The sequence below is a fragment of the Lutjanus erythropterus genome, chromosome 7 (genome assembly GCF_056507025.1).
Source record: "Lutjanus erythropterus isolate fLutEry1 chromosome 7, fLutEry1.hap2, whole genome shotgun sequence".
NCBI classification, from domain to species: domain Eukaryota; kingdom Metazoa; phylum Chordata; class Actinopteri; order Lutjaniformes; family Lutjanidae; genus Lutjanus; species Lutjanus erythropterus.
Genome location: NC_139323.1, coordinates 8,641,887 through 8,654,889, shown reverse-complemented (window position 1 = coordinate 8,654,889; position 13,003 = coordinate 8,641,887). Strand labels below are relative to the sequence as shown.

Sequence of the window (13,003 nt, the reverse complement as noted above, 5' to 3'; positions counted from 1 at the left end):
CTGTTTAGGACGGTTACATCGTACACGCAGCAGAGAAACACAGTGTCCTGTACAGTATATGCCTACGTATGCACTTGTTTTGAAAAAGTTTGTAAGTGCAGCTGGTTAGTGTTGAAGTCATTCAGTGCCACTTTGGTTTTGATCATTTTGGAGCTCCATCATTAGCCTCTCACTGGGAAGATACTGGCCACATAAACCAAGGAAAGAGAGAATGAAGGCTCGCGTGAAACTCTATCAACTGGAAACTCCAAACAAATCCACAGGCAAGAATGAGGGAGGAGAGGGGAGGATAATGTAAAAAGAATCTCAAGATCTAAGATACTGGACACACAAGAGAAGCTATAAACTGAGGGTTTGGTCTGTGATTGAAAAAAAAAACCATGTTATGTAGCCCAAAGCTAAAATCTCTGTGGATTTAATGAGCAGTTCAATCCATCAGCTGACAGGTAAAGACAACAATATCAAGGAATATTATTACAGCTCCTGTCTTCACTATGTAAGATTAATCACTACAACCAGAGTTTTACTATTAAGTGTTTGCTGCCAACCAGCATGCTTAGGAAAATGGCAGGAAAAAAGCCTCAACATCTTTTTTTTCATGAAAAAAAAAAATGGTTCACCATGAAAAAATGCAAAGCAACTACCTTACACTGCTTCATACAAGTGTTCATCAAAAAATGAATGACAGGACAAATACCTTACACAAATCAGAAACTTTAACATGAACATTATAGCATAATTGATGACACATTCAAGCCACATCCAGAATAGGCAGTGCTTTAAGTGCTGATTCAAATGATAGCAAGACTTTGTTAGACTGTCTCTAATAAAGGACATGTGCTTTCACTTAATATTTCAGCAAATAGTTCAGGCTATCAACTGTAGCTTTTCCATAAAACCTGAAGGGCAATACACTTTGATAGTACACTACCTTTTGTTTATAATGCACCCTGTTTAAAAGTCCACTAAAACTTGAAAATGAAAACATGTTACACTATACAGAACAAAAAGTGTATACTGGCTTTTTTCAAGAAAACGTAATTTTGCCTTTGAATCTTCAAATGGCCCTCCTTTGCTTTAATAACATCCACTCTAACACGAGGCATTGGGTTAACAATTTCAGCAGGAAATCACCTGACATGCCATCCCCATCTCACAGTTGGCTCTCACAGATACAGGGCACTTGAGGGTTGTTGTGTTTCAACTCTTTATCTAGGTTATAAAGTCTGCAGAAGACTGGGTACATAATTTCAGTTGTCCTTCAGCTTAAACCTTCAGTAAGAATTTGTATCTTCCTGAAGAACACTGACAGGAATTGGTAAAGAACGGCATGAGATAACACACAAAACAAACAATGACAGCAAACCAAAACATCAAATCGATGAAGATCCCGTAACCGTCCTAAAATTAATAGGCCATACAAAATAAACATAAATGTCAACACTGTTTTCTAGTTTGACTGGCACATAATAGCGGTGGATGGAAATGTGCATCAATTTACAATTTCTTTTGCAGATTTTAGGGAAATTTCGTTAAAATTTATACTACATTTGGATGGAAACTCGACTGGTGAGGTTTTTCACTGGCAGCAACACACTTTTCTTGCTAGAGGAATGGTTAGACATGGCCAAGCTTTGGTGTGTGTCCTGATCGAAAACCAGAGGTCTCTTTACTTCCAGCTATTAATAAAATGATCAAAGTATTAAAGTGCTTAAAGCAAGAGCAATAATAATGTAGAATTCAATTATCATGATGTTTTACAGATGATGATTATCTGAAAAACAAGACCAAACATCCGGACCAAAGACACCAACACTCAGGCTGAAACAGCAGAGCTAGTCACTCCAAAAGTATCTCGCAGCTAGAAGAAAAACACACATTAAGTCACATCTCTGTGGTTTTCTTTGACTCACTTCAAAGAAACCATACATCAGTTTCCCTCTTTTATTCTATGAAGTGCCCCGAGGGCAGACAAGGATGAAGGCAGAGTAAGGAAACTGAGCAAGACTGTCTGCCGCTGTCCCTTTATAGGCACCACGTTGATGGTTATTTGTTGCTTAAAGGGGCTCCTTAGTTTACTCAACAAATATCTAATGGTTTACTGAAAAAAATGATAAGCTGTTTGAGGCAGAATAACTTCATCTTGACCCGACTAATTGGTCATTTAAAAGGTGTCAAACACACAACCTTATTCATCTATTTTTGGATACTGTTTGACATGGCAGCTTTGTGAGTACAGCAGCAGTTTGAAAGGCAGGGCTGTGTGTGCAAGGTCAAATATTTTTGTATTTTTTTAGCTTAGAAAGGTGTGCTTCTTAAGTAAATAATATAAACTCTCTTTAAAATGCAACAGAAACTAAAAGGCTTGATCTGATATTAACATCTACTACTCCCAATATTTTTTTCCACAATATAACAACAAAATTAAATCAATCTAACTCAAGAATGGCTCAAGAGAATTATAGTGCAACAAGCAGAACAAAACATGATCATGTATTTCTTTTGCCCATGTTCAGATTTTAACACAAGGGCAACAATTTATAAAATGGGAATCTCCTGTAAAGCGATGGTCCATCTTTTGTCTAAGAGCAGCAGTTCTTAGACAAAAGACGTGAAAGCAGGGGCTCCGCTATTCAACCACGGGATCCTTGGAGAGTGGCATGAAGGAAATGAATGCTGCTGCCAATCACTCCTCGCTGTTCACAGGCCCTTTTTCAAAGCCCCTGCTTGCCTTTCAGCTCTTTGGAAGAGTGGGGGGAGGAAAGCTGGTTAACCAACATGCACTTGGCTCTTCAGAATACAAGGATGATTTTACACACTTGCTCGCATATTTTATAAACCTGGATATTTCCATTTGTGCATGCTCATCCAGAGGAATTAAGCCAAACTCATCTGATTGGGTGGTTGGAAAAAAATGACTTAAATTTTCCCTGTTGGAAGTCACAATGAAAAAGTGAAACATTTCAGATTACAATTAAAACACCAGGTGGAGTTGGACTAGAATGTGTCGACAACTGTAGCTACACAACAAACAAACATATTTCTCTTTCCCATGAGCAAAGTATTGGAAAAAAAAGGAGTTTAATGGAAAACTGCTTATTTTGTCTACACAATACTAATTTTGGTTGTGGAATAGGGGAGCTATGGTTTTGCTTTGACTGGAAAAGCACAGCACTACTACAGCGACGCAGTAAGTATGCCTTGCAAGAACTTGAAAACAGACTCTCTTAGTGCTCACTTTCCACCAGAAAAATTCCTCAGAGTAATGTGTTAGGGGATCAAGTCCACTGGTGAATCTACCACGGAAAACTGTGCTCAAAAAGGTCATCATTATTGGAGACAGCAAATGAACGTACAGAAAACCTACTTTTACTTCATCCCTCATCTTCTAAATTATCACATCGAGGGTCCAAATGCCAGGAAAACTGTGAAATAAGGAAAGCTAATGAAGCCTGTGAAATGTCATGGGGTTTATGAATGTAGTCTTTAAGATTCGCCGGGTGTTTAGTGAGCAGTGTCATGCAGTTTTTCTCTTGCAACAATTGCAATACATTTCTGAAAGACTCACTGGAGTTGTGAAACACATGCAACAAAAATATGGTAACTGCTGGTGCCCGCTGCTCAAAATGTGAGCTTAAATAGTTAGCAGACTAATTGATTGACTTTAAAACTAAAAGTAAAACTATTTTGATAATCAATTAACCAGTTTAAGGGATAGTATGAATTATTTAATATGGGGCTGCATGAGGTGTTTACTGACAGGGAGTGTAGATGGCGCTCAGCACACCCCCAGTTTGGAGAAACACCAGCAGGAAGCTAAGCAATATGCTGCTGTGGACGAGGTCAGGGACAAAAGGGACTGCATTGCAATTCTCTCTATAAAGACTATGAATCGATTCAGAAAAGTTAATAATCAGAAATTGAAAACCAAATTTTCTTTTGCAAGATGGGCTGTATGTTCCTTACAGCTGAACCAACTGAACAGTGACATGTAAAACATATAAATGTGTGTGTCATGTTTACACTCTACTAGGGTAGTTCTTTAGTTTTGATGAGGAGGATGTGAAACGTGAAAAACTGCACAGAGACAATCCAAATGCCAACTCTGGCTTAAAACCTAAAAATTTTGATGAAAATACGTCAATGATTGGTTTATAATCACATTGTAGCCATCTGAATCGAATCAAATTGTAAGGAGCCAAGAGATTCTCATCCCTAGTTGCTGTTCTTCTGCTGCCTCGATCTGTTAGTTGTTTGTGTTATTGTGTGGCACTGGTGTTTTACCAATTTCAACCATGGAGTTTAGTCTGTTTGGAGAGAGCAATAATTGGGCACAAAATGCCAGTTTCTCATTGGAGAAGGTTATCTGGCAGCAAACTGGTGAAAAATGTTCTAAATATAGCATATACTTAAACTGATTTTTGTTTTTTTATGTGGGCTAAAATACCTTTTGCTGCTGACCCTGTCCACAGCAGTACATAAAGCCCCACATTAAATAATCCTAACTATTCCTTTAATTAATTTTTCAAGTAGGAATGCCAAGTTACAGTTACAGCTTCTCCAATGTGACGATATGCTGCTTTTTGCTGTTTTACATCATTGTGAACTCAGTGTTTTTTGGTTTTAGACTGCTGGTCGAAGAAAATAAATAAGACATCTGAATATGTCAGCATCTGGTCTAGAAAACTTTGTGATGGCCATTTTTCTGATTTTTTTAAATTTATTTATTTATTTGCACACATATAAAATACATTAATGAGGAAAAAAAGACTTATTGATTAATTGATTCTTCCCTCTTCCCTGGGTCTGCATTATATTTGCTTCCTGTTTAGGACTGTATTCCTACTCAAAAAGACGATTCACTAACTAAGCGTTTTAACCTTTTTGGACCTTCATTATACTCCAGAAACACTAAAGCTGGATCAGTGGCTTCATATCTAAAAAGAGCAAGTGTGATCTGGCCAGCTTTTGGTCCAAATCGTAAGCAGTTTGTCCCTTGTGGTTCCTTTATCTTTCCATGTTTAGAAACACAATCCAAACCCAGGTCTTGAGACACAGCTAATGTGGGAGCTGAGGGTAGGAATGTAGGAGCAGGGTTCAGACAGACAGTTCACTACCTATTAGTCATATGCAAAAACAATTAGGGATGCTGCCTGTAGTTTATCCACAGACAAACATGCTGTGCATGCAAAACCCTGTTATAGTTCAGGCATAATGTCTTCCTGTTCCTTACCAACCCCTTGAGGGCCAGGTTGTTTGTTAAAGTTATCAAAATGAAATCCTGAATGGACAGTCCATCTGCTGGAAAAGCGGAGAGCTCCCAGCAAGACTGCATTACTTGGTGATGTCGCTTTTTCCCCTCTCACAATAATGTCTCTATGCTTTACTGGCAAACTGTATTACTTTTGTATTGTGAACGTGCGATGAATAAAAATCCTGTAGAGCTAATGGATTACTGGAAACTTCAGAATGGTCAAAATGGAGCTTAGTGGGGATTTTAAACATGGTCAAGGAATGCTCATTGGATTTGGCAAAAAATCTGACACATCACGCTTTAGAACCACTGTGCTGTGTGTACAATGACAGAAAATGATCTGACTGTGATTTTTCAGACTGATATGGGGACTGCTCTTATTGTCAAAAAATTAAAGTCCTCTCCTGCATTTGTGATCTGCATAGCACTTAATTAGATACGTTTCAGTAGTATATAGTAGTTTGGATACACTACATTAATGTTAAACTTGATAATATGCAATAATTTTCAAATATAATCATAACATATAAAAGCAGTCTTATATTTATTAACAACTACATTGTTCTCCATTGATGGGAGTAATGAAAAACGGCTTATTAGTTGCTGACGTCTGAGAATGAAACTACAAGTTTTGATATCCAACAGGTGCTGAGATAGTGCTGACAGCTTTGTACAGTGGCATGTTGAACTAATGTAACTAATAACTTCAGACTAACTGGACGAATTGCTTCCTGTGCGTCACTACAGCTTTAAAGATGATCAGCTCACTGATGTGATGGCGCTTCAAGGTTTAACTGGAGGATTTTGACCAATGGTTACTATCAATCAGCTGGCAGTAACTTGCACTAATGAGGTTGCTCGTTAATAGTTGAGAATCACATGAGGTGATCAGCTGGATCATTTATCCAGAGAAAACTTCAAAAAGACACAGTCCACCCTATCTTTTCAAACATCATAATAAGAGGCAGAGATGTTTTGTTCTCAACAGAAAAACTTGTCAAACACCAGCAGGCTAAAAGCATCTTAATCAGACTGCAGAAATTAACATTCATTGTTTACACTGAAAAGTAGCAGCCGAAAATTAATTCTCTCACCTCTTACAGCTTGCAAAGACACTGCGAGAGATGTTTTGCACAGCAGCAGCACTGATATGAAATAGTGGGGCAAACACAGTTGCTACCAATGATACTAATTAAGGGTTCATTTAGTGTAGCAGAGCCTTTCCAGTGAGCCAACCTGTACAATAGTAGCACCCTGACTGTATTTTACCTATATAGCCTAATTAAGTTTGACTTTAATCATTGTTAACACCTGGGTTTACCCTACTTTTTTTTTTTTATGTCATAATGGCTGCTGTGGAAAAGGTATCTTAATCTGTTTTATAACATAATTAAAATCATAGGTCTTGCAACTCTTTTAAATATCATCTAGCCCTACCTGTATTTCAGCAAAATTAATAACTACTCCATTTTATATTATTGTGGCAGCCCCAGTACTGTAGACCTTTGTGTTAATAACAGGTATGCATGATAACTAGTGGGGCAAATTAATTATCGGCCGGAAAAAAAACAAAACAAAACATATTGTGCATCTCTGGTTAGTAATAACATTAACAATGGCTCTGTGCTATTCAAGTGTCCCAGTAAGTCATGACAGCGTGCCAGTATGCTAGACTGCACAATACCAGGACCTTTTACACACAGGCCTGGCAAGGCAAGGCACCTTTTCTTCTGATCCTAACTGAACTATATGCCATATTATAAATACAAATTACTATGCACTTAATAACAAGCTTAGAAACAAATTACATCACAATCACATATTAATATGCTGCCTTAATGAATGAAGAAAACACACTAAGCAAATCTAAACATGCCCAAATATACTATGGCTAAATTGAACATTTTCTAATGTCCCAGCAGTAAAATCAGAAGGTCATCCAGTCTCTGCCATGTCTGATGCTCCAGACAGCCCTTTGTTAAATGCAAGATTCTTCAAAAACTCCCAACGTTACCAGACACAAGACCACTGAGGTTTAGAGAAGAATTTTAGGAGATTACATTCCTTTTTTGGTCCACAGGAAGTTGTAGGCATGTATGTTAGAGTATGTGAGGATGCAGGGCTGGAAGCAGCTGGGCACAATATAGTCTACATAATATATTTTACTACATTACGTGTATTATGTTAACTGATGAGTGTGAGGTTTTAAGACTGGTGCTGTGCCAGCTGGTTGAAAAACTTTACATCTCTCCATGAATATGAAGTGAGACTCCCCAGCAGCCTATCGCCCATGTGATGCCAGCTTCACCCCCCTCCAATATGTTTTTTTCCCAACTGTTGCCACTGCATCATGGAAGTTTCTGTCCACACATACTTTTAGCTCCACACACATAGTTGTCAAACATTAAGAGATTTCTCCACACGACCAGAAAAGGTTTCAGGCAAACCACAAGAGAGGCCCTCTTCTGGCAACAGAAGATTAACTCTAGCCTGATGGAGAACAAGAGGAACCAAATGGGACAGAGTCAGCCTACGGTCTGACACCAGGCAGATTATAGAGGAGAGGAAAAGAGCTGAAATGTTTTTCTAAATGCCACAATGGGCCCCATGCAAGAACCACTTGTATGAATACATTTGTTCTTAAGTGGTTTGCATGAGGGATTCAGGAGAACTTGCCACATTCACCAATATTCTCATATTTTGATTTTTCTCTTCAGAAAGAACACCATTTATGAGTGGTCCAGACCTGTTTTATAGTCATGTGCAATTAGTATGCTGCTGTTAGGGCATGCAAACGTTAAGACTTTCGCTTGGATTGTGTATTTCTTTACTTTAAACCAATTTTGAGTTGAAAATCCTATATAAATTACACATAAGTTGACATGATCCTGTTTGACTCTGCATGTCAAATTATAATATAATTTAAATTTTCTGCATATAGCTTATTTTCATCATCATTAGTTTAAACTGATAATTACCATTGCTGTCAAGCCCATTGCCTGTACCATCATATGCAGGTCTATGAGAGTAATGCTAACTTCCCCTCACCCCCATCCTCCCGTTGCAATTATTGATCACCTAACTGTAGTGAAATAGGTTTTTTTTTTTTTTTGGAAGCCATCGTCATACCAAGACATTTCATCTTCATTTCAGTGGACAGAACGACCTTCAGACAACATGGCATTAACAGTACTCATTATTTTTTCCCATTCCTTGGCTTTAGCAAGTCTCTTAATTCCACTGCTGGCGCTGTTAAAATGTCAGACTTTCCTTTATGGACCTCTGAAAGCAGGACTCGTATCTCCAAACTCATATAGTTCTTTTTATCGCTTTTGGATGCATTTTCATGAATGAACACTTACTGACACATGGGGCAGGACATGTAGCTTTATACTGTATTATTGGACCTTAATTATGCTACTTCACAATTCCCATGAACATGTGTTTAAATACACAACGGTGGCATCATGTTTAAATAGTTAAATAGTTTAATGAAGTTAGGAATGTTTGCTAAAACTGATGTGGCACAATCATCATGTGCCACCACATGAAAGAAGTAAGAGAAAATTAAGATACAAAAATGTTCTTGCATGATGCCCAATGTGTGATACATCAATACTCTTGTCAACAGGCCAGAGACCAAAATCATCCTGTTTACCTGTTTACTTATTTGAAAACATCACAAGATCTGATAAATCTGCCATGAATTTGCATCATTATGATGCTCCTGACTTAATCAAAACATCAAAGGGGCCTAAACACTGGCAGCACTGAATAACTCTGCATATCCAGCCTACAAAGTTTGCACAAACACAACTACCTGTTGGAAACAAATCTCGTTGAGTCCTTCTGAATTACATCTAATGCAAAATGCTGGTGCCACAAGATAATGATAGATTTATTTACAAGAGCACATTAGTCAGTTTGAGAAGCTGCAACATCAGCTTTCACCCCCTAGAACGACGCCACGTACTGACACCTCTACCCGTTCATTAGACTGTACAGTGGCACTCAAATGGTAAATGACTAGTTCCAGACTGCACCCTCCAGACATCTTCAGTAAACCCTAAATTAACAATTTAGGACCAATCCACAGACTGGCTCAATCTTGACATCAGGATGAAGAATATTACTCATTTACAGCCAAATTGTTAAGAATAAACAGCATAGTTCTATCTATTTAGTCCCCCCATGACTGTAAAATACCATACATAAGACACAACTTTCTGCACTTTCTGCAGCTGTGTAATGGACTCCAACACTGTCAACACACTGGATGAAACTTAACCTCCTTGCAGCTCACTTCACAAAACCTAACACCAAAAACTCAACCACACATATCTCGGTCTGGTCATAGTTTTTAAGTGCAGGGTTATGTCACTTCCTCCTGATGACACATCAGCACACCTTTCTTGATGCAGGCCAAGGTCAAGACACACCACAGCTGTGAAGCTGCTTTGAGTTTCAAGCCCCTTTTCTTAACGATGCAACACTGTGCAAAACGATTGCACCAATTTACGTTAAAGAGTCACACATGATATGCAGGCTATAGATTTTGTCAAGTACTACATCCTGATCTATATAGTACAGCCTGATCAATAATGGATTTTTGGGGATGATACAGAAATAATTTTTGAGAATAAAAATATTTCAATATCGATATACCAGCTGATATTTTTATACATAACATAATATCCAGAATAGGACTGGGTGATAAAGAACATCTCAATATTTTTAGCTATTTCACAAAATACAAAATATATATCTTATCAAACCCTTGTGGAAAAGATAGGTAATGGAGGCAAAACATTTTACAGTTGAACATTAAACTATTAAACTTACCTGTCCAAAATGATATCAGGGCACTGAAACAGTAAACTTTTACCTGTATTGTTAATATCTATAAAGAACTATAAATAAAAACACAAAAGGAATAGAAAGAATTGTAAGTCAATGCTGATATAGGTGTGATATGAGATCACAATAGATCGATCTGGCTATACTATGTAGTCATGCTACTATATAGAGATAAGCTCATAAAAATAAATTACCACCAAGTTGTTTACCATTTTTGTGATGGCATAGGGTACATTTCAAAGCAAATGATGATCTTACAGTAACATTATTTTCTTTTGTAATGTTTATCATGTAATGTTATTTTAGATACACCTGTCCCTTGAAAATCTTAAAAAAAAAATTACATAAAGACTTGATCCTTTAACTTTTTAATCTTTGGATATAGACCTACTCCCTTATTTCAACTCAGTTACACTTTACCACAGGCTTCCCACACAATTAGTACAGATGGAGTTGATAAATTATCAGCCAGTAATGTGAAATTTGTTTATTGGTAATTAAATTATAGCTGATAAATTATGGCTATAATAATGTCTGATTTGACAGATTATATCAAAGTATTTAATTCTGTCTTAGTAGGCAAAATGCTCTATAAAAGCAAACGTATATTTGTGAAGTTTTTAGATTAACTTAACGAGAAAAAATAAATGAACATTTGAAGAGTCTGAACTAGTTTTTGTATTTGTGGTAACAATGATGTCAGTTAAATCTGGTATGATCAGAGCTGTGGAATATTAAATTATTCATCATTGCTCACTAGATCAAATTATCTTACCCTTAGCTGTGCATTATCCATTATCAGCTGAAAAAACAGATACCTTACATCCCTAACAATTAGCACAACAAATGATGAAAGTAATCATGTGTGCAGCACATGTAGTACATTTTGTGTATTACAATTAACTTTGCAGACTTAGAACTGAACTAATGCTCTTTGGCACAACGTTAAAAGCTCCACTGTGAGCCAGGGAGAATTAACTGCCTAATTAGTGTTAAACCATACTGTATGAGTCACTGTGGCTGCCCTGAAAACACAATAAGAGTAAGTTGCAATGTTTCGCTAAAGTTCAGTGCAGTTTTAACCTACAGAAGTGAGCGGCACACTGGCACAACAACACAGACACAGTTCAGAGATACACTGATTACAAAGTTTGCAGACTTTACAGGCCGGCCTTCTTCTTACCCAACAGCTTCTTCACCTCCTCCACACTCATGTATATGTTGACACTCGGGTGGTTGTTGTTGTTGACGCCTGAAGTGCTGCTCGGGTTGGCGAGGCAGCCGGCCCCTTCCAGCAGCAGGAGGAAGAAGAAGCCCCCGAGCCTCCACAGCACCGAGTGTGGCCAACCTCGGGACTCCGGCGGGCTGCCAGAGCCGTGAATCAACCCCAACATAGCAGTGGTCGTCTGGCTCGCAGTTGTTCTCGGTCTTCCCCACTCGCCAATTTCTTTCTCATCCGTATCTGAAGTTAATCCCAAGAGGCAACATTACTAGTTACTTCACGCCGCAGCGCCACTTTTAACCTTAACTCCGCTTCCAGCTGCCTGTTTTTTGTTCTCTCTTGCTAGCTGAGACAGGCTAAGTTAGCCGAAGCGGGCTAACTTTCGTCGGGCTGTGCTAACCGTCCGCGGTCAGACTGTCGGTAAATGTTTGAATGTCCGGAAAATTTACGACGTTGTCCCAGCACATAAAACACACACAGGATATCACTACATTGAGGCACTTTGATATACGCGTGATATATGCAGGCAAAAGCGAAATAAGGAAAAAGTTCTCTAAAGCTGTAAACTAGCTAATACATCCAGCTTCCTCCCTCCATGGTCTTTCCTCCCGTTGCTTTTTCCTCCTCACTATCTCAGTTTTCACTCGGAATAGAGAGGAGGAGGGGGGGCAGCGGGGGCAACTCACTGCTCCGACTACAGGAGTGGAATGATACCTTCAGGTGCTGTCGGAAATATTTTATCAAACTGAGAAATAATCAACGACTCAAAAAGGACATGACCAGTTTGATAAGTAAAATGTAAAATCTCTCTCTATATATATATTTTTTGTCATTGTGTAATTATTTTAGCATTTTTTTTCTCGACTTCTAGTACGTATTTAGTCACTAGAAGTAGTGGAGGAAGTTTTGAAATATTTTGCTTAAGTAAGGTTACTAATACCACACAAACACAAATTATAAATAAAATTTAAATTATTTTAAAAAATCCTAATATTTGAGGAATGTCCTTGCATGAAAAATGCAAAATAATTAATTAGCAAAATAGTTAATTTTCTGACTAATCGTTTCAGTTAGACTTGTACATTGTTGTGTGTTTTGTGTGCCAACAATATTCCCCGCTGAGATGTAGCTGAGTAAAAGTATAAAGCAGCAATCAAAGAATATACTCAAGTAAAGTACAAGTACTTCATATGTACTAAGTTGTGTTCAATCACTGGCCACCAACAAATGTACATCAGCAATAGTATTGTAATAGCGTAACTTTTTCAATCATATACTGTACATAAAGTATATGAAATTTAACACAATAAATGTGATTCCAGCGATAATGAGCTTTTAAAACATTTCCAAGACACTTGTGACCATAAGCACTCCCGGGTAGTCGAAAAGGCACCTAATACAGGGCATTCCGATTTTTTGTGAAGGCAGCACATGAGTCGAAATCTGGGAAAAGAAGTGGGATAAGGGATCCCCTCATCGAACTTCCATATTTTCCATTTTTTCACCAAGGCCACCAAAAGTAGTAGGGCATTACTTTTAAAATTTTAAAAATACAATTAAATGAAGTGCATTCTGTATGTTTTTTGGTTTCATGTGTCAGGTCAGTGGTTTTTAATCATGGACCAGTGCAGTAAATAGAGAAAGGTACAGAGCTGCCTTACTCTTTTTTT

The 13,003-nt window shown here is 37.8% G+C and overlaps 1 protein-coding gene across 3 annotated transcripts in view; it reads right to left on the bottom strand.

Moving 5' to 3' along the window:
* Window positions 1-11,979, bottom strand: part of ryk (receptor like tyrosine kinase) — a 47,169-nt gene extending 35,190 nt beyond the window's left edge. For all 3 annotated transcript variants that reach the window (XM_084722551.1, XM_084722553.1, XM_084722552.1), the window contains exon 1: window positions 11,295-11,979. In XM_084722551.1, the coding sequence (XP_084578677.1) occupies window positions 11,295-11,505 (211 nt within the window). In that variant the 5' untranslated portion in view covers window positions 11,506-11,979. The remainder of the gene's footprint in view (window positions 1-11,294) is intronic.
* Between the last annotated feature and the right edge of the window lie 1,024 nt (window positions 11,980-13,003).